Source organism: Coregonus lavaretus, assembly GCF_964263955.1.
Source record: "Coregonus lavaretus genome assembly, contig: HAP1_SCAFFOLD_47, whole genome shotgun sequence".
Classification (NCBI taxonomy): Eukaryota; Metazoa; Chordata; class Actinopteri; order Salmoniformes; family Salmonidae; genus Coregonus; species Coregonus lavaretus.
Window position 1 is genome coordinate 1,864,229 of NW_028161510.1, and position 22,737 is coordinate 1,886,965.

At 43.2% G+C, this 22,737-nt stretch overlaps 2 protein-coding genes across 2 annotated transcripts in view; one reads left to right on the forward strand and one right to left on the reverse strand.

Annotated features, from left to right (window-relative positions):
* Nucleotides 1-148: 148 nt before the first annotated feature.
* Nucleotides 149-13,750, reverse strand: LOC311120510 (uncharacterized protein; the record flags this gene model as incomplete). Its single annotated transcript, XM_084195095.1, has 4 exons — nucleotides 149-2,183; nucleotides 4,704-4,910; nucleotides 13,523-13,591; nucleotides 13,705-13,750. 4 exons carry the CDS (start codon nucleotides 13,748-13,750, stop codon nucleotides 1,099-1,101), a joined length of 1,407 nt encoding a protein of 468 aa, XP_084051221.1. The 3' UTR covers nucleotides 149-1,098.
* A 1,903-nt stretch (nucleotides 13,751-15,653) lies between these two features.
* Nucleotides 15,654-22,737, forward strand: part of LOC311120545 (uncharacterized protein) — a 30,896-nt gene continuing 23,812 nt past the window's right edge. The window contains exons 1-2 of the mRNA XM_084195130.1: nucleotides 15,654-15,729; nucleotides 21,909-22,061. The gene's annotated coding sequence lies outside the window, so the exon portion shown is untranslated. The remainder of the gene's footprint in view (nucleotides 15,730-21,908; nucleotides 22,062-22,737) is intronic.

Consider the following 22,737-nt stretch of genomic DNA (forward strand, 5'->3'; position numbering starts at 1 on the left):
GGCGCAATTAGACAGGACTTCTCCATGACTTTAAATTGAGCACTTTCACTATACATTCTCCATTGACAATACTTTTCAGACCAGGACTAGGCTTAATCTGCGTCTGGGAAACCGCCCCTCAGAGAACCCCCAACAAAGAACAACGTGTCACACAGTTAGCATTTATTGTCATAACATATACTGACATTCACATCTTGTCATATCAATCAAATCAAATGTATTTTATAAAGCCATTTTTACATCAGCAGTTGTCACAAAGTGCTCGGCAGATACCCAGCCTAAAACGCCAGAGAGCAAGCGATGCAGATGCAGAAGCAAAGTGACTAGGAAAAACTCCCTAGAAAGGCAGAAACCTAGGAAGAAACCTAGAGAGGAACCAGGCTCCGATGGGTGGCCAGTCCTCTTCTGGCTGTGCCGGGTAGAGATTTAAGAATACATGTGGCCATTAAGGACAGATCGTTTTTCAAGATGTTCAAACGTTCAAAGATGACCAGCAGGGTCAAATAATAGCCATAATGGCTGTAGAGGGTGCAACACATGATCTAACACATCATCATATATCATACTGTCTTCATATTTGGCATTAAGATAACCTAGAGACGCTTTATAAGGGCTGTATCATTAAATTAAGCACGAAAAATACAGTCATGACCAGTACGTGACCAGCACATTTGGAGCACAATTTCAGATTACTCTTATTTTGAAAACCATGTCCTTAAATGGATTTATAGACAGTTTAAAATGTAGACATTACAAAGGCATTCCACTGGTATGTGCCGAGGCCCCGTGATGCTAATGTTAATGAGAGCAGCAGAGAAACCACCAGCAGTCTTTTGGCCATTGAAACCTGGACTTTTTCTCAATTCATCTTTCCTCGATTCCTTGCATCCTCTCTCCTCACCTTCTTCTCAAAACGCATTGGAGAAGAAGGTTTGAGGGGAGGGACTTTAGACATTCTCCTCCAATACAGTTGAGGATGCGAGATAATCGAGGAAAGATTAATTGAGAAAGTCTAGGCCTCAATGACTAAAGTACTGGTCCCATTGAGGACATGTGTTTTCCTAAATAAAACTCCTCCAGACAAATGTTAGGCTTTTCCTATGTCATGTCCAAGGAGGCTGTCATCTCTCTTGTGTGATGCTCCTGATGTTTCTTCAGCAATTTGGGGACATGAAACCCTTTCCCACACAGGCTACAGACGTACGGCTTCTCTCCTGTATGGAGCCTCATGTGCACCTTCAGACTCCCCGGTGTGGTGAACCCCTTATCACAGACAGTACAAGGGTATGGCCTCTCTTTAGTGTGCGTGATCTGGTGCACTCTCAGGTTCCCAGACTGGGCGAAACGGGTCCCGCATATAGCGCAGATGTATGGTTTCTCTCCAGTGTGTGTTCTCTGGTGGCTTTGAAGGTCACCAGCCCGTACAAACGTCCGGCCGCAGTACGAGCAGCAGAACCTCTTCTCAAGGTTCTTCAAGTGCGTCCTTGCGTGCGTCTGCAGCTTCTCTACATCCGTGAAGCTCTTACCGCAGTCGCAGATGTGGTAGCGGACCTCTTCCATGTGTAACTTCTTGAGCTTGTGTTTTTTCAGGCACTGGGATCTGGCGAAGCGTTGTCCGCAGATGGAGCACTGGTGTGGTTTCTCCTTGGTGTGGGTCAGTAGGTGGGTGTTGAGGTTCCCTCTGATCGTGAAGCCCTTCCCGCAGTAGGAGCAGTGGTGGAGGTTCTCTCCTGTGTGGATCAGACGGTGAACCTTGAGGGTTCTGAAGTGGGAGAACGTCTTGCCACAGTCATCGCAGTGGTATGGTTTCTCCTTACGGTGGGTCTGTCTGTGCTTCCTGTAGTCCAGCAGGTGCGCGAAGCTCTCCGGGCACTTGGAGCAGTGGTATGGTTTCTCTCCTGTATGGATGCGCTGGTGGATCTTGAGGTGCCGTAGCAAGGTGAAGGTCTTCCCACATGGATGGCAGACGTGCTTGGTTTTCTCTCCGGTGTGGATGGTCATGTGTCTCCTCAGGTCATCGGGTCGTAAGAAACACTTCCCGCAGACAGAGCACTGATGTGGTTTCTCTCCGCTGTGAATCAGCGCGTGTCTGTTCAGCCGCGTCTTTGTGAGGAACCTCTTGCTGCACTCGGAGCAGCGGTGCAGCTTCTCAGAGCTGTCCGTGTCAGAGCTGGCACCCTCTCCTGTTTCAATGAAAACATTATAGGGGTTAGAGACGCTGCAAGACAGAGAGGAGAGAACAGCATCACTTGCATGTCCAACAGTATAGTGTACATACAGTAAAATACTGTATTGACCTTAACCCAACACCTAGCGACCTCATCAGGAGGTTCAGATCACTGTTGGGTTGACAGTCTCCTGGACCCGGTTTGAGTCCCGCCAAATTTGCTACAATACTACACTGCTCAAAAAAATTAAGGGAACACTAAAACAACACATCCTAGATCTGAATGAATGAAATAATCTTATTAAATACTTTTTTCTTTACATAGTTGAATGTGCTGACAACAAAATCACACAAAAATTATCAATGGAAATCAAATTTATCAACCCATGGAGGTCTGGATTTGGAGTCACCCTCAAAATTAAAGTGGAAAACCACACTACAGGCTGATCCAACTTTGATGTAATGTCCTTAAAACAAGTCAAAATGAGGCTCAGTAGTGTGTGTGGCCTCCACGTGCCTGTATGACCTCCCTACAACGCCTGGGCATGCTCCTGATGAGGTGGCGGATGGTCTCCTGAGGGATCTCCTCCCAGACCTGGACTAAAGCATCCGCCAACTCCTGGACAGTCTGTGGTGCAATGTGGCGTTGGTGGATGGAGCGAGACATGATGTCCCAGATGTGCTCAATTGGATTCAGGTCTGGGGAATGGGCGGGCCAGTCCATAGCATCAATGCCTTCTTCTTGCAGGAACTGCTGACACGCTCCAGCCACATGAGGTCTAGCATTGTCTTGCATTAGGAGGAACCCAGGGCCAACCGCACCAGCATATGGTCTCACAAGGGGTCTGAGGATCTCATCTCGGTACCTGTCTGAGGATCTCATCTCGGTACCTAATGGCAGTCAGGCTACCTCTGGCGAGCACATGGAGGGCTGTGCGGCCCCCCAAAGAAATGCCACCCCACACCATGACTGACCCACCGCCAAACCGGTCATGCTGGAGGATGTTGCAGGCAGCAGAATGTTCTCCACGGCGTCTCCAGACTCTGTCACGTCTGTCACATGTGCTCAGTGTGAACCTGCTTTCATCTGTGAAGAGCACAGGGCGCCAGTGGCGAATTTACCAATCTTGGTGTTCTCTGGCAAATGCCAAACGTCCTGCACGGTGTTGGGCTGTAAGCACAACCCCCACCTGTGGACGTCGGGCCCTCATACCACCCTCATGGAGTCTGTTTCTGACCGTTTGTGCAGACACATGCACATTTGTGGCCTGCTGGAGGTCATTTTGCAGGGCTCTGGCAGTGCTCCTCCTGCTCCTCCTTGCACAAAGGCGGAGGAAGCGGTCCTGCTGCTGGATTGTTGCCCTCCTACGGCCTCCTCCACGTCTCCTGATGTACTGGCCTGTCTCCTGGTAGCGCCTCCATGCTCTGGACACTACGCTGACAGACACAGCAAACCTTCTTGCCACAGCTCGCATTGATGTGCCATCCTGGATGAGCTGCACTACCTGAGCCACTTGTGTGGGTTGTAGACTCCGTCTCATGCTACCACTAGAGTGAAAGCACCGCCAGCATTCAAAAGTGACCAAAACATCAGCCAGGAAGCATAGGAACTGAGAAGTGGTCACCACCTGTAGAACCACTCCTTTATTGGGGGTGTCTTGCTAATTGCCTATAATTTCCACCTGTTGTCTATTCCATTTGCACAACAGCATGTGAAATTTATTGTCAATCAGTGTTGCTTCCTAAGTGGACAGTTTGATTTCACAGAAGTGTGATTGACTTGGAGTAACATTGTGTTGTTTAAGTGTTCCCTTTATTTCTTTGAGCAGTGTATGTACCTGTACCCATAGAGATCCTACTCAATTACTAGAGGGGCTATGTCGTAAACCCTCAAAGTTCAAGAATGGTCAGAAAATGGCAGCCATCTTGGTCAGGGAGAAATACAAACCAGTCTAATTGGAATGAATGGCAGTAGAGGCAGAGGTGATGCATTTCCTGTTTTACTGATGCAGGAAAATAAAAGTAAGGCATGTGATATCAGAAATTGTGTAATAAATTAGTCAACCTAAAATATTCTCATATAATTATAAATACAGTTTATACAGGTTTTATACACATTTTCTGTATAAATAGCCACTAAAATATATGTCAACAGAACATCATGTTTCAACATTTGCTCTCTTGGAAAGCAGTGAGTGTTATTATATGATACATACTTGCATTAACAACTTGTCTGACTCCTATCATCAACTGATTTCAGCCAGTGTATGGCTGTGGATTGACTGCATTGTTTTAATGGAATGTTGAAAACTGTCTGGCTAGCTAGCTAACAAACATACAGTGGAGATCATCTTCAAATCCATTGTTTTACACAATATCTTACTTATCACAGCACTGGCTGACTATGGTTGACCAACTCTCTTACCAAAATGGCTGACCTTTTATACCATCATAAGAGTATTCTAATTCCTAATTCTATGTAGTGTACCATAGTCAATAAAATAGTTTAACCTCGGGGTTTGGGTGTTTCTCTCACCTTTGTGAACCACTTGGTGTCGTCTCAGGTCATAGGATCGCAGGAAGGCCTTCCCGCAAACGGAACACCGGTGGGGTTTCTCTCCGCTGTGGGTCATCATGTGTATCTTCAAGCTGCTGGCTGCAGTGAATCTCTTGCCACACTGGGAGCAGAGGTACGGTCTCTCCGGGTCCCCTAGGCTGTCTGGGTCAGAGTTGGCACCCTCTCCTGTTTCAATGACAACATTACAGGGGTTAAACACTTGTTTTCTATTTTATATGCTATACTATGCATCGGTATCTAAAAAGGTAGAAAGGGAAGTTGACTCCTCTTAGATGTATGTTCTGATCAGTGATGACTGGGTGCATGACACGAGCCCGGATATTTTAGTTCACAGAGAGAATTGGCTAAATCTGCCTTTACCATCAGTCCCATTAGTCAACGTACAATCATTGGATAATAAAATGGATGAGCTCCGATCAAGAATATCCTACCAACAGGACATAAAAAAACGGTAATATCTTATGTTTCACCGAGTCGTGGCTGAACGACGACATGGATAACATACAGCTGGCGGGGTTTTCGGTGCATCGGCAAAATAGAACATCTGCCTCCGGTAAGACAAGGGGTGGCAGTCTGTGTATATTTGTAAATAACAGCTGGTGCACAAAATCTAATATTAAGGAGTATCTCATGATAAGCTGTAGACCACATTATTTACCAAGAGAGTTTATCATCTATATTTTTCGTAGCTGTCTATTTACCACCACAAACCGATGCTGGTACTAAGACCGCACTCAATGAACTGTATACGGCCATAAGCAAACAGGAAAATGCTCATCCAGAGGTGGCGCTCATAGTGGCCGGGGACTTTAATGCAGGGAAACTTAAATCAGTTTTACCTAATTTCTACCAGCATGTTAAATGTGCAACCAGGGGGGAAAAAATCTAGACCACCTTAACTCCACACACAGAGACGCGTAGAAAGCTCTCCCTCTCCCTCCATTTGGCAAATCTGGCCATAATTCTATCCTCCTGATTCCTGCTTACAAGCAAAAACTAATACAGAAGTGGTCAGATGACGCAGATGCTAAGCTACAGGACTGTTTTGCTAGCACAGACTGGAATATGTTCTGGGATTCTTCCGATGGCACTGAAGAGTACACCACATCAGTCACTGGCTTCATCAATAAGTGCATTGATGACGTCATCCCCACAGTGACCTTACGTACCCCAACCAGAAGCCATGGTTTACAGGCAACATCTGCACTGAGCTAAAGGGTAGAGCTGCCGCTTTCAAGGAGCGGGACTCTAACCCGGACGCTTATAAGAAATCCCGCTATGCCCTCCAACAAACCATCAAACAGGCAAAGCGTCAATACAGGACTAAGATTGAATCGTACTACACCGGCTCCAATGCTCGTCGGATGTGGCAGGGCTTGCAAACTATTACGGACTACAAAGGGAAGCACAGCCGAGAGCTGCCCAGTGACACAAGCCTACCAGACTAGCTAAATTACTTCTATGCTTGCTTTGGGGCAAGCAACACTGAAGCATGCATGAGAGCATCAGCTGTTCCGGACGACTGTGTGATCACGCTCTCCGTAGCCGATGTGAGTAAGACCTTTAAACAGGTCAACATTCACAAGGCCGCAGGGCCAGACAGATTACCAGGACGTGTACTCCGAGCATGCGCTGACCAACTGGCAAGTGTCTTCACTGACATTTTCAACCTGTCCCTGACTGAGTCTGTAATACCAACATGTTTCAAGCAGACCACCATAGTCCCTGTGCCCAAGAACACTAAGGTAACTTGCCTAAATGACTACCGACCCGTAGCACTCACGTCTGTAGCCATGAAGTGCTTTGAAAGGCTGGTCAAGGCTCACATCAACAGCATTATCCCAGAAACCCTAGACCAACTCCAATTTGCATACCACAGATGATGCAATCTCTATTGCACTCCACACTGCCCTTTCCCACCTGGACAAAAGGAACACCTATGTGAGAATGCTATTCATTGACTACAGCTCAGCATTCAACACCATAGTGCCCTCAAAGCTCATCACTAAGCTAAGGACCCTGGGACTAAACACCTCCAACTGCAACTGGATCCTGGACTTCCTGACGGGCCGCCCCCAGGTGGTAAGGGTAGGTAACAACACATCTGCCACACTGATCCTCAACACGGGGCCCCTTAGGAGTGCGTGCTCAGTTCCTTCCTGTACTCCCTGTTCACCCATGACTGCATGGCTAAGCACGACTCCAACACCAACATTAAGTTTGCAGACGACACAACAGTGGTAGGTCTGATCACCGGCAACGATGAGACAGCCTTTAGGGAGGAGGTCAGAGACCTGGCCGTGTGGTGCCAGGATAACAACCTCTCCCTCAACGTGATCAAGACAAAGGAGATGATTGTGGACTACAGGAAAAGGAGGACCGAGAACGCCCCCATTCTCATCGACGGGGCTGTAGTGGAGCAGGTTGAGAGCTTCAAGTTCCTTGGTGTCCACATCACCAACAAACTATCATGGTCCAAACACACCAAGACAGTCGTGAAGAGGGCACAACAAAGCCTATTCCCCCTCTGGAGACTGAAAAGATTTGGCATGGGTCCTCAGATCCTCAAAAAGTTCTACAGCTGCACCATCGAGAGCATCCTGACTGGTTGCATCACCACCTGGTATGGCAACTGCTCGGCCTCCGACCGCAAGGCACTACAGAGGGTAGTGCGCACGGCCCAGTACATCACTGGGGCCAAGCTTCTTGACATCCAGGACCTCTATTCCAGGCGGTGTCAGAGGAAGACCCAAAAAATTGCCAAAGACTCTATCCACCCTAGTCATAGACTATTCTCTCTGCTACCGCATGGCGAGCGGTACCGGAGCGCCAAGTCTAGGTCCAAAAGGCTTCTTAACAGCTTCTACCCCCAAGCCATAAGACTCCTGAACAGCTAATCAAATGGCTACCCGGGTCTAATCCTGGATGCTGATTGGTTAAAACCGCATTCCAGCCGGTGTCTATTCCACAAGTTCCCACCGGCTAAAGCTATGATATAGAAATGCCTATTTACTCTGTTCCATCTCACTGCGCAATCCACTGTCTCATCAGCCTAGCCAGGCAATTTATAAACTTGATCTCCACTATAAAAAGCGTCTAGACATTATCTCACGGTTCTTTTAGACTAACATTTAGTTTTCAACAGTGGAGATTTGTATAAACCTTGCTGTCCATCTCTCCGACATTTGGAACATTGTTTCAATATTGAAATTCGATCTCCAGCTGTCCCATAGTAATGAACGTGATAGGAGTTGGGACAAGACAGACAGGCAGCTTTTCTCAGCCAGTCGAAATCATGAATCAGCTGGCATAATTTTTATGGATATATACAAAGAAATGTCAATAGAAAACAGGTAAAACTAAACGAAAAGCAGCTAGTTTGCAGTCTTTCCAGTTTCGGTTTGAAGTGATTGTGTTAACTGTGTTGTTTGCTAGCTCCTCTGAACAACAGTGTCCTGACGAGAGAGCACATTTTCTATTCCAGGCGAAATCGCACTTCATTAGCTCATTGTTATGGATGTAGCCAAATAAATGTCACTAGAAAACAGCTTAAACAAATGCAAATGCAGCTACTTTCCTGTTATTCTGACTGCACTGTTTGACCTGACTGTAGGTTAGCCTTAGTTGGCTAGCTAGCAAGCAAGGGATAAGAAACGACCAGCCGGCTTGGGTAGCAACCTTAGATTTGTGTCGGGACTATATCTCGTGGAAGGATGAAATAGTATGAATAAATTCGTCAAAATAACTTTTTTTAAATGAAAATATGTCAATCCTTATTTGAATATGTTGGTAACCCTTTGTGTAAAAGTGATCGTGCTCGAGAAGCCGGTGTTTGGAGGATATATTGGCATGGTCTGCCGGCTCGAGACAGAACACCTGTGCCAATACATCCTCCAAACACCAGCTTCTCTAGCATTATCACTTAAATATCATAGCCCCAAGACATGCTAACCTCTCACCATTACAATAACAGGGGAGGTTAGCATTTTATATCATACCCCCAAGACATGCTAACCTCTCACCATTACAATAACAGGGGAGGTTAGCATTTTATATCATACCCCCAAGACATGCTAACCTCTCACCATTACAATAACAGGGGAGGTTAGCATTTTATATCATACCCCCAAGACATGCTAACCTCTCACCATTACAATAACAGGGGAGGTTAGCATTTTTTTTGGGGGGGGGGCATGATATGTTCAGTGCATTCGGAAAGTATTCAGATCCCTTGACTTTTTCCACATTTTGTTACGTTACAGCCTTATTCTAAAATGGATTAAATTGTTTTTTTCCCCCCTCATCAAGCTACACACAATTCCCCATAATGACAAAGCAAAAACTGAAATATCACATTTACATAAGTATTCAGAACCTTTACTCAGTACTTTGTTGAAGCACCTTTGGCAGCGATTACAGCTTGCCACACCTGTATTTGGGGAGTTTCTCCCATTCTTCACTGCAGATCCACTCAAGCTCTGTCAGGTTGGATGGGGAGCGTAGCTGCACAGCCATTTTCAGGTCTCTCCAGAGATGTTCGATCGGGTTCAAGTCCGGGCTCTGGCTGGGCCACTCAAGGACATTCAGAGACTTGTCCCGAAGCCACTCCTGCGTTTTCTTGGCTGTGTGCTTAGGGTCGTTGTCCTGTTGGAAGGTGAACCTTCTCCCCAGTCTGAGGTCCTGAGTGCTCTAGAGCAGGGATCTCTCTGTACTTTGCTCCGTTCATCTTTCGCTCGAACCTGACTAGTCTCCCAATCCCTGCCGCTGAAAAACATCCCCACAGCATGATGCTGCCACCACCATGCTTCACAGTAGGGATGGTGCCAGGTTTCCTCCAGACGTGATGCTTGGAATTCTGGCCTAAGAGTTCAATCTTGGTTTCATCAGACCAGAGAATCTTGTTTCTCATGGTCTGATAGTCTTTAGGTGCCTTTTGGCAAACTCCAAGCAGGCTGTCATGTGCCTTTTACTGAGGAGTGGCTTCCGTCTTGCCACTCTACCATAAAGGCCTGATTGGTGGAGTGCTGCAGAGATTGTTGTCCTTCTGGAAGGTTCTCCCATCTCCACAGAGGAACTCTGGAGCTCTGTCAGAGTGACCATCGGGTTCTTGGTCACCTACCTGACCAAGGCCCCTCTCCCCTGATTGCTCAGTTTGGCCGTGCGGCCAGCTATAAGAAGCACTTCCCCAGATCTGTGCCTCGACACAATCCTGTCTCTGAGCTCTACGGACAACTCCTTCGACCTCATGGCTTGGTTTTTGCTCTGACATGCACTGTCAATTGTGGGACCTTATATAGACAGGTGTGTGCCTTTCCAAATCATGTCCAATCAATTGAATTTACCACAGGTGGACTCCAATCAAGTTGGTGACATCTCAAGGATGATCAAAGGAAACAGGATGCACCTGAGCTCAATTTCGAGTCTCATAGCAAAGGTCTGAATACTTATGTAGATACGGTATTTCTGAATTTTATTTGTAATACATTTGCATTATGGGGTATTGTGTGTAGATTGATGAAGATTTTTATTTATTTAATCCATTTTAGAATAAGGCTGTAACGTAACAAAATGTGGAAAAACTCAAGGGGTCTGAATACTTTCCAAATGCACTGTACAGTATGTAGGTAAGTAGCCTTCCACGAGCCTTGGCTTGTGCAAGCTGAAATGGCTCATAGGGCAGGGAGCCATCTCCTGTTCCTGAAGCATGAGACAGGAGATTATGTAGTATTATGTATATTATATGTATATTATGTATTTGTTGCGTTTTGTTTCCTGTTTGGACCCCAGGAAGAGGGGCTAATTGGGGATCCCAATAAATATTACTAAATACTACACATTACTTATACAGAGGCTTTCATCAATTGGCCTGGACCAGGCTGCATGTAGTTGATTTGACAATTATTTAAAGGACAGAGGGGTATCCTACGAATCAGGTTTGATGAGTTAGCGAGGTACCTTTGGTCAACTCTGAGGTTAACTCGGGATAACCAGTCATACGAATGTGGCTCACCTTTTAGTCAGTTACATTTCTACGACATCGAATCCTTCAGAACTAACCTGCTCCGGGGCAGGCTAACTCAGGGCTAACTCCATTTATCCTGAATGAAGTGTCTGAGCCGTGAGTTGAGGACCAATGAAATCAGATTCCCTCCCTCTTGCAAAGATTGCATCATCATCTCCTTAATTTGAGGAAGAAGACTGATTAAATATTTTATGAATCAAATGTTTGTGTGTAAAAAAAATAGTAACATTGAAAAATACCTATCACATTATTTAGTATTGACACAATGCATTTGAAACTAAAATATACATTATTATTAAGATCATTATTTTATCAATAAGAATAAAGCACAGCAAAGTAAAACAAATAAGAAGGCATTTCTAAAAGCCTATTTCACACCTCAGCCTGCTGAATCTGCAACATAACTTGTCCTTTCATTATGATTTCGGCTCAAATTAAAAACGTGGCGCTGATTTGCCCACGGCGTGACGTTTCAGCATTGTCTCAACGAAGAATTGGACGTTCGACTAGCCATGTACGACATGCACGCGCAGTTACAAGCCTGGTAGAGTTAGCCGCAGGCGGACGAGCAATATCCACCGTCGTAGTACGAACAAAGCCTGAGCTGGAATGTGAAGCTAACTGAAGCCGGTTAGCTTTAGAAAACCCTGAGTAGATGTACCTTGCTTCGTAGGATACCCCTCAGAACATAGTGTGTATCTACTGCTGGTGTTAAATCAGGTTCTGGATCGATTCTTGGTCAGTTTTTTTCTCTCTCACTATCTTAAAATGGTAACTTTCACCTGTATGCAGATGACACTGTGGTGTATGCTGTTGCCCTCACAGCTAGCTGACCAGGCTCTGTCAGAGCTTCAATCTGCCTTTATTGCTCTGCAGAAAGCCTTTGTTGAACTGAAACGTAATGCAGGTAAAACCAAGTATATGTTATTTTCCAAATCACGTAAAAATGTATCTGATGGTTTATGCATACGTACTTTGGATGGTGCCCTCATTGATCGTGTCCCCGCCTCAAAAAAATATCTGGTCATCTGGATTGATGAAAATCTATCTTTTAAAAAATAATGTGGATGAATTAGTATAGAAATTAAGAATTAAAATAGTATTCTTCTATAGGAACTGGTCCTGTCTTTCATTAAATAGCAGAAAACAAATAATTGAGTCAACATTGATTCCGGTTATTGACTATGGCGATATCGTATCGTCTATCTGAATGCATCTGCCAATGTATTGAAGACATTGGATGCAGTTTATCATTGCGCATTGCGATTTATTACAGCCGATATGTTCAGTACACATTGCATTTTGTATCAGAATGCGGGCTTGAAGTCTCATAGATCGCTGCATTACGCTCTGTTTGTCTATAAAAGCCCTCTTGCATAAACGTCCGCCATACTTTACTTCATTGTTAACCTATAGATGTACCCGGACCCGGGCTCAGGGATGGCTAACTCTGGAGATCCCTTCGATATCCACTGAGTTTGGTAGATCTGTGATAGATTAATTATTAATGACTAATTATTACACCCTGAAACTGTGTGAAATGTGTTAGAATGTGTGAGAGTAGGACCAGTAAAGATTATGACATTGTGTTACTATTTAGCAATGTGAGTAAGAGTTAGGCCAGACAACAAAGGACAAGGAGAACTGTCTCCAGGCAACTGAGAAACCAAGATAACTGAGGAATTTAGGGAGGAGAGAAACTGTTAGGCTTGGAAAAGTGTGTGTGTGAACTGATGGTCAGGAGAGCAATTATAAAGTGGAAAACTACAGCCTGCCTAAAGAGGGGAGGGATTTTTGTATGACATATGAGTATAAAAGATGGACTCTGAAATTGTGATGGCAGAATTCTCAATGAATAAAATCTCTGACTATGCAGACCGGGACTCTGTCCGTTTCTTAAATCCAAAAGACTTACAACCTTTTGGGAGACGCACAGAGACACTGAAATAGTTTGTTAAATAATTCACATAACAATCTGCTTTTAGGTTTTTTTTGCAGTTTACGTGTGGAATGATCTACAATTAACTTTAATATTGGAGGAATTGGTGCCTCTAGCGCCTTTCAGACGGTTGTTAGGGGACATTTTTACTGAAGAATGTGACAGTTTTTTTATGATTGTGTTTTGCTTTTCATGTATTGTTGTCTATAATAACATGTATATCAATGTGTATATGAATGGGTAGTTTAATGTGTTTATTGTATATGAATGTGTAGTTGAATGTGTTTATTGTATATTCATGGTATATGAATGGATAGTTTAATGTGTATATTGTATATTAATGTGTATATGAATGGGTAGTTTAATGAGTTTATTGTATATTAATGTGTATATGAATGGGTAGTTTAATGTGTTTATTGTATATTCATGTGTAGTTTAATGGGTTTATTGTATATCAATGTGCATATGAATGGGTAGTGTAATGTGTTTATTTATATTAATGTGTATATGAATGGGTAGTTTAATGTGTATTGTGGTGCTATCCAGGGCTCATCTGGAAAAGAGACCCTGGTCTCAGCATTGACTCCCTGTCAAAATGAAGGTTCAATAAAAAATAAATACCTGGCTTGGTCCTATCCACACCCTCCTCCTCCTCCTCCTCCTCCTCCTCCTCCTCCTCCTCCTCCTCTCCATCCCCTACCTCCTCCTCCTCCTCCTCCCCTCCCCCCCCCCCCTCCTCCTCCTCCTCCTCCTCCTCCCCTCCTCCTCTCCATCCCCTACCTCCTCCACTGGATGCATGTTCTGATCAGTGATTACCTGGCTTGGTCCTATCCAAACCTTCCTCCTCCTCCTCCTCCTCCTCCTCTCTTTTAACAATAACAAGCCCTGTAAAACATCAAACCAAAAGACTGGAACACAACATTCATTAAAACACTTTATAATAGATCTTCAAATAATAATAAGCTTGATTCTATTCCCTTTCTAGTGTAATGTGTTACCTGGGTTAGACACGTCTCTTTCTCCCTGGTCCTCCTCGTCTTCCATATCTACTTGAACCACATCAAAACAGGGGTTAGTTTTGGACTGGACATGCTGTGAGTGGCACACTCTAGACGATAGCAGACCTGGGTTCAAGTAGTATTTAAAATCAGTCTGTGCTTGACTGAAATCAATCTGTGCCTGGTCCATTTGAACCAATGGAATAGTCTCAAAAGTGCCCATCACCCCGCTTACCTAGCTGACACTCCAGGTAGGCTCGAGCGAACTCTGAAAGTATTTGAACGTTTTTAAAAAATCCTATTTTAACCTAGATCTGGACTGTAAGGGCTATGATGTAACCCGGTGGCTGGCGTAGACAACCTCAACTCACCAGAGTCAATGTAATTATCTTCCTCTTCTTCTTCTCTGTCCTCCTCCTCTTCCTCCTCCTCGATTTCTCTCTCCTCCTCCTCCTCTTTGACAATCACATTGAGTTCCAGTGTTTGACTGCAGTCCTCCAGCTTCACTGACGCCATCTCTGGACCCCGCTGTGAGTTTCTCTGGGCTGGAACACCACAGCCAGAACCCAGTTAAGACACGGTATGAAGTGGACTGTATGTTTTTTTTCTATTTATAAAAGGGTCTGAATAAATAAATGCAAAAAACTAAAATCTAAGTGTGTTCAGAAATGAAATGAACGTACAGAAAAACACAGATAATATAAAAACAACAGAGGGGTTGTGTTAAATGCGGAAGACACATTTTGGTTGAATGCATTCAGTTGTGCAACTGACTAGGTATCTCCTTTCCCTTATATTTGTCACAGTGTGAGGAGACAGTTCTCTTGCTTGTGCAAGAAGCGCTAACGCAAAACAATAAGGGACATTTAACTAATCAGCACTTTTTTTTTAAACAGTAGCATACTCTTACTCCGAAATAAATTAATTCAGAGTTCCTCACCTAAACTGTAAAGGCTTTTATCGATTACGTCCCTGGGTAAGAAAACATGACAGACGGAAACCACAACAACCGCTGCAGCCCGACAAACTGACACTATTCAACCGCGGCAACCTACCACATTACCGATCGACAATAAACGTTTACTGTAATGTTCAACGGTTGGCTATCATTTAAATGATCATGAAAGCATGTCGGATTACCTGAAATCGCTGGTCTTTTATTGATAAACTGTGATGGCCGACGGCTGCGCTTACATGATGCTCGTGAACATGACGCCCTTTCCCATCCTGCGCGCAGGCTGGGTATCTTCAACCTAGCGCGCAGGCGGAAGTTGACAGTACTGGCTCATCGGTTCGACCGATTATCCACGCTCCGAGTCTAATCAAACAATAAAAGACCAGCGATTTCAGGTAATCTGTCGTGTTTTAATTATAATAATTTAAACTATGACCAGACGCTGAAACTTACAGTTAACGTTTATAGTCGATCGGCGATGTGGTAGATGTTGAATAGTGTGGCGCCAGGCAGCAACGGCTAACATCCGTTGGGCTGTCACGGTTGTTGTTGTGGCCAGGAACGTTATCGATAAAAGCCATTACAGTTTAGGGGAGGAACTCCATATGAATGAATTATTTCGGAGTGAAAACACTGTACATAGAAAGCTTACCTTCTTTCGCACGGTCAACCATTACATTACTATTTAGCCTATACAAAGAGGGTGATTAGTCAAATTTCCCTTAGCTTATTGTTTAGCTGCAACGCTTTCACTAGCAAGATAGCTGGCTCCTCCCATTGTGATTTATATATTAATTAAATTCCCGAACATATCTAGATTTGAGGTTTTACATTTATTATTTTCCTTTCTTAAAGCATCCAGCTCTAGCCTACAATGTCTGAACCGGGTCCAGCCCAGAGAAGCTCACAGCCAGGTCAAGAGATGGCGTCAGTGAAGCTGGAGGACTGCAGTCAAACACTGGAGCTCAATGTGATTGTGAAAGAGGAAGAGGAGGAGGAGAGAAGAATAGAGGATGAGAAAGGGAAAGAGGGAGTAGAACAAGAGGAGGAAGATAATAACATTGACTCGGGTGAGTCTAAGTTGTCTATCAATCAAATGTATTTATAAAGCCCTTTTTACATCAGCAGAAACCCAGCCTAAAACCCCAAACAGCAGCAATGCAGATGTAGAAGCACACCTGCCACTGGTTGACTGCTATCCCTGGATCATGACTCTCAGTTCATTACATTACACATAAGTCATTGGACGAAGGCGTCTTCTGTAGGGGGGAGTTTTGTTAAGAGCCCTGACGCTCAATCTGAACATTAACACAAGTCGCGGTGCGGTTTTGGAAGCATAAGGACCTTATAATTTTCAAAAAAAACAAAAGGTTACATTGATACACACCTTGATAGGGTTAGTGTTTCCATACGGCCATATCTTCACGTTACAACGCTTGTTTATGGAAAACAGACAGAATACCAGAGGCGACCTCCTGTGCTAGTTAGCATGCTCCGAACACCTGTGGGTACGCGTAACTCGGGAAGTGTAGCTGAAGTATAGGTTCGTTGGATGGAGGCACCCATAGCTGGACGGATCTGTAACTGCTACAGGAAGTGTATATTTTCTATTTGAAGGATTCTTTCTCGCAGATGAAAGATAAGGGCCGTATGTTTTGAAAGTCGTATCGCAAGCGATGATTATTGACGTTTCTAAAGGTTAAAACACAGCGTCGGGACTGAAGTTCACACGAGCCAGTCGTGGGTGATGCTAATGGCTGAAAACTGTAGGGAGAAGGCAGAATGCTGCCTAGAGTTATAGAGAGCTAGGTTACATCCTAATAGGAGTTTTAGGTTGCTAGGTTACATCCTAATAGGAGTTTTAGGTTGCTAGGTTACATCCTAATAGGAGCTTTAGAGAGCTAGGTTACATCCTAATATGAGTTTTAGAGAGCTAGGTTACATCATAATAGGAGCTTTAGAGAGCTAGGTTACATCCTAATAGGAGTTTTAGGTTGCTAGGTTACATCCTAATAGGAGTTTTAGAGTGCTAGGTTACATCCTAATAGGAGCTTTAGAGAGCTACAGTGGAGAGAACAAGTATTTGATACACTGCCGATTTTGCAGGTTTTCCTACTTACAAAGCATGTAGAGGTCTGTAATTTTTATCATAGGTACACTTCAACTGTGAGATACGGAATCTAAAACAAAAATCCAGAAAATCACATTGTATGATTTTTAAGTAATGAATTTGCATTTTATTGCATGACATAAGTATTTGATCACCTACCAACCAGTAAGAATTCCGGCTCTCACAGATCTGTTAGTTTTTCTTTAAGAAGCCCTCCTGTTCTCCACTCATTACCTGTATTAACTGCACCTGTTTGAACTCGTTACCTGTATAAAAGACACCTGTCCACACACTCAATCAAACAGACTCCAACCTCTCCACAATGGCCAAGACCAGAGAGCTGTGTAAGGACATCAGGGATATAATTGTAGACCTGCACAAGGCTGGGATGGGCTACAGGACAATAGGCAAGCAGCTTGGTGAGAAGGCAACAACTGTTGGCGCAATTATTAGAAAATGGAAGAAATTCAAGATGACGGTCAATCACCCTCGGTCTGGGGCTCCATGCAAGATCTCACCTCGTGGGGCATCAATGATCATGAGGAAGGTGAGGGATCAGCCCAGAACTACACGGCAGGACCTGGTCAATGACCTGAAGAGAGCTGGGACCACAGTCTCAAAGAAAACCATTAGTAACACACTACGCCGTCATGGATTAAAATCCTGCAGAGCACGCAAGGTTCCCCTGCTCAAGCCAGCGCATGTCCAGGCCCGTCTGAAGTTTGCCAATGACCATCTGGATGATCCAGAGGAGGAATGGGAGAAGGTTATGTGGTCTGATGAGACAAAAATATAGCTTTTTGGTCTAAACTCCACTCGCCGTGTTTGGAGGAAGAAGAAGGATGAGTACAACCCCAAGAACACCATACCAACCGTGAAGCATGGAGGTGGAAACATCATTCTTTGGGGATGCTTTTCTGCAAAGGGGACAGGACGACTGCACCGTATTGAGGGGAGGATGGATGGGCCATGTATCGCAAGATCTTGGCCAACAACCTCCTTCCCTCAGTAAGAGCATTGAAGATGGGTCGTGGCTGGGTATTCCAGCATGACAATGACCCGAAACACACAGCCAGGGCAACTAAGGAGTGGCTCCGAAAGAAGCATCTCAAGGTCCTGGAGTGGCCTAGCCAGTCTCCAGACCTGAACCCAATAGAACATCTTTGGAGGGAGCTGAAAGTCCGTATTGCCCAGCGACAGCCCCGAAACCTGAAGGATCTGGAGGTCTGTATGGAGGAGTGGGCCAAAATCCCTGCTGCAGTGTGTGCAAATCTGGTCAAGACCTACAGGAAACGTATGATCTCTGTAATTGCAAACAAAGGTTTCTGTACCAAATATTAAGTTCTGCTTTTCTGATGTATCAAATACTTATGTCATGCAATAAAATGCAAATTAATTACTTAAAAATCATACAATGTGATTTTCTGGATTTTTGTTTTAGATTCCGTTTCTCACAGTTGAAGTGTACCTATGATAAAAATTACCGACCTCTACATGCTTTGTAAGTAGGAAAACCTGCAAAATCGGCAGTGTATCAAATACTTATTCTCCCCACTGTAGGTTACATCCTAATAGGAGTTTTAGAGAGCTAGGTTACATCCTAATAGGAGTTTTAGAGAGCTAGGTTACATCCTAATAGGAGCTTTAGAGAGCTAGGTTACATTCTAATAGGAGTTTTAGAGAGCTAGGTTACATCCTAATAGGAGCTTTAGAGAGCTAGGTTACATCCTAATAGGAGCTTTAGAGAGCTAGGTTACATTCTAATAGGAGTTTTAGGTTGCTAGGTTACATCCTAATAGGAGTTTTAGGTTGCTAGGTTACATCCTAATAGGAGTTTTAGAGAGCTAGGTTACATCCTAATAGGAGTTTTAGAGAGCTAGGTTACATCCTAATAGGAGTTTTAGAGAGCTAGGTTACATCCTAATATGAGTTTTAGAGAGCTAGGTTACATCCTAATAGGAGTTTTAGGTTTCTAGGTTACATCCTAATAGGAGTTTTAGAGCGCTAGGTTACATCCTAATAGGAGTTTTAGAGAGCTAGGTTACATCCTAATAGGAGTTTTAGGTTGCTAGGTTACATCCTAATAGGAGTTTTAGGTTGCTAGGTTACATCCTAATAGGAGTTTTAGGTTGCTAGGTTACATTCTAATAGGAGTTTTAGAGCGCTAGGTTACATCCTAATAGGAGTTTTAGAGAGCTAGGTTACATCCTAATAGGAGTTTTAGAGAGCTAGGTTACATCCTAATAGGAGTTTTAGAGCACTAGGTTACATCCTAATAGGAGTTTTAGAGAGCTAGGTTACATCCTAATATGAGTTATAGAGAGCTAGGTTACATCCTAATAGGAGTTTTAGAGAGCTAGGTTACATCCTAATAGGAGTTTTAGGTTGCTAGGTTACATCCTAATAGGAGTTTTAGAGAGCTAGGTTACATCCTAATAGGGGTTTTAGAGAGCTAGGTTACATCCTAATAGGAGTTTTAGAGAGCTAGGTTACATTCTAATAGGAGTTTTAGGTTGCTAGGTTACATCCTAATAGGAGTTTTAGGTTGCTAGGTTACATCCTAATAGGAGTTTTAGAGAGCTAGGTTACATCCTAATAGGAGTTTTAGAGAGCTAGGTTACATCCTAATAGGAGTTTTAGAGAGCTAGGTTACATCCTAATAGGAGTTTTAGAGAGCTAGGTTACATCCTAATAGGAGCTTTAGAGAGCTAGGTTACATTCTAATAGGAGTTTTAGGATGCTAGGTTACATCCTAATAGGAGTTTTAGAGAGCTAGGTTACATCCTAATAGGAGTTTTAGAGAGCTAGGTTACATCCTAATAGGAGTTTTAGAGAGCTAGGTTACATCCTAATAGGAGTTTTAGAGAGCTAGGTTACATCATAATAGGAGTTTTAGGTTGCTAGGTTACATCCTAATAGGAGTTTTAGGTTGCTAGGTTACATCCTAATAGGAGTTTTAGAGAGCTAGGTTACATCCTAATAGGAGTTTTAGGTTGCTAGGTTACATCCTAATAGGAGTTTTAGAGAGCTAGTTTACATCCTAATAGGAGTTTTAGGTTGCTAGGTTACATCCTAATAGGAGTTTTAGAGAGCTAGGTTACATCCTAATAGGAGTTTTAGAGAGCTAGGTTACATCCTAATAGGAGTTTTAGGTTGCTAGGTTACATCCTAATAGGAGTTTTAGAGAGCTAGGTTACATCCTAATAGGAGTTTTAGAGAGCTAGGTTACATCCTAATAGGAGTTTTAGAGAGCTAGGTTACATCCTAATAGGAGTTTTAGAGAGCTAGGTTACATCCTAATAGGAGCTTTAGAGAGCTAGGTTACATTCTAATAGGAGTTTTAGGATGCTAGGTTACATCCTAATAGGAGTTTTAGAGAGCTAGGTTACATCCTAATAGGAGTTTTAGAGAGCTAGGTTACATCCTAATAGGAGTTTTAGAGAGCTAGGTTACATCCTAATAGGAGTTTTAGAGAGCTAGGTTACATCATAATAGGAGTTTTAGGTTGCTAGGTTACATCCTAATAGGAGTTTTAGGTTGCTAGGTTACATCCTAATAGGAGTTTTAGAGAGCTAGGTTACATCCTAATAGGAGTTTTAGGTTGCTAGGTTACATCCTAATAGGAGTTTTAGAGAGCTAGTTTACATCCTAATAGGAGTTTTAGGTTGCTAGGTTACATCCTAATAGGAGCTTTAGAGAGCTAGGTTACATCCTAATAGGAGTTTTAGAGAGCTAGGTTACATCCTAATAGGAGTTTTAGGTTGCTAGGTTACATCCTAATAGGAGTTTTAGAGAGCTAGGTTACATCCTAATAGGAGTTTTAGAGAGCTAGGTTACATCCTAATAGGAGTTTTAGAGAGCTAGGTTACATCCTAATATGAGTTTTAGGTTGCTAGGTTACATCCTAATAGGAGTTTTAGAGAGCTAGGTTACATCCTACTAGGAGTTTTAGGTTGCTAGGTTACATCCTAATAGGAGTTTTAGGTTGCTAGGTTACATCCTAATAGGAGTTTTAGAGAGCTAGGTTACATCCTAATATGAGTTTTTGGTTGCTAGGTTACATCCTAATAGGAGTTTTAGGTTGCTAGGTTACATCCTAATATTAGTTTTAGGCTGCTAGGTTACATCCTAATAGCAATTATTGTTCAGATCTAGTTACAATTTTTAAAATTAAAAATGTTCAAAAACTATTGAGCCTGCCTGGAGTGCCAGATAGCCAGGTTGGTGGGGTGGCACTTTTGGGACAATCCCATTTGGTTGAAATGCTCCAGGCAACCTCAATAAAACACAGATAAATCATTTGAATTATTTCAAATACTATTTGAACCCAGGTCTGCTATATTTCAGGAGTATTGCACAGCATCTCCAGTCCAGAAACAATCCCTAGCTCCTGTCTGTGTTCCAAATGTCACCCTATTCCCGATATAGTGCACCACGTTTGACCAGGACCCATCCAGTCAGAAAGTAGTGCACTATATAGGGAATAGGGTGTCATTCCGGACAGACCATATGTGTTGACGTTGTTCCAGTAGATATGGAAGAAGAGGAGGAGAACCCGAACGGAGGCTAACCCAGGTAATAAAGTGCACTAGCCAGGGAATAGAATAGATGGATTTATTATCATTTGAACATTGATTGATTTGAAATGTATTCGGTCATTAAAAGTATTAGGCTGCTCCAGCCGGAGACAACGTTACATACGTTAACAATTATTCAGGAGAAAAAAACACAATAAAGCCCAAATGCTTATTTCCATTGTGGTCCTCTGAGAAGGTGAGATGGCAGGTGGGAATGATTCACACATTATTCCTCAATGCAATTTAAAACAACAACAGTATCATCAATTAGAAATATATATTCAACAATTTAGAACAATTTCAACAGCACAGAGGTGCCCGTTTTAAGAGTCGCCTCTTGAAAGAATAGCCTAACCCTAATTACACCATTACGTTACTTTTCAGATCGTTTTTAGGTGACACTTTAAACGGTTCCAGTTCCACAGAACTGCAACAGAGGACAATAAAGAGCTTTTCTCTGTGGAGCTCTGGACTCTACAGGGAACCAAGGTAATAGAGCTCCCTCTGGTGGGGGCATTTATATTATATAGGGTTTTCCATCTTTTGGTTTGATGTTTTACAGGACTTGTTACTGTTAAAAGAGAAGAGGAGGGGGACGGAGAGAAGGAGGAGGACAGAGAGGAAGAGGAGGAGGACCGAGAGGAGGAGGACAGAGAGGAAGAGGAGGATGGAGAGGAAGAGGAGGAGGAGGAGGTTGGGGATAGGACCAACCCAGGTAATCACTGATCAGAACATCCAGCGGGGAGCTACAGTATATTGAGCCCAGTTTCAGATGGCTAAAGCTGCGTCCCAAATGGCACCCAGTTCCCTATATATAGAGCACTACTTTACAGAAGGACCCATGGGGCTGAGGAACTGGTTCTAGCTGTCATTCTTGGATGTACTAAACTGTGCTCCCTAACCAAATAACTGGTGATCAGTTTAAATTAAATAGAGGAGTTATCTTCCCTTTCTAACTTCCTACATACCAATGCATAGTGTTATATACAGTATTATAAACTGGACCAATGCATAGTGTTATATTACAGTATTATAAACTGGACCAATATATAGTGTTATATACAGTATTATAAACTGGACCAATGCATAGTGTTATATACAGTATTATAAACTGGACCAATGCAGTTATATACAGTATTATAAACTGGACCAATGCATAGTGTTATATACAGTATTATAAACTGGACCAATGCAGTTATATACAGTATTATAAACTGGACCAATGCATAGTGTTATATTACAGTATTATAAACTGGACCAATGCATAGTGTTATATTACAGTATTATAAACTGGACCAATGCATAGTGTTATATACAGTATTATAAACTGGACCAATGCAGTTATATACAGTATTATAAACTGGACCAATGTATAGTGTTATATTACAGTA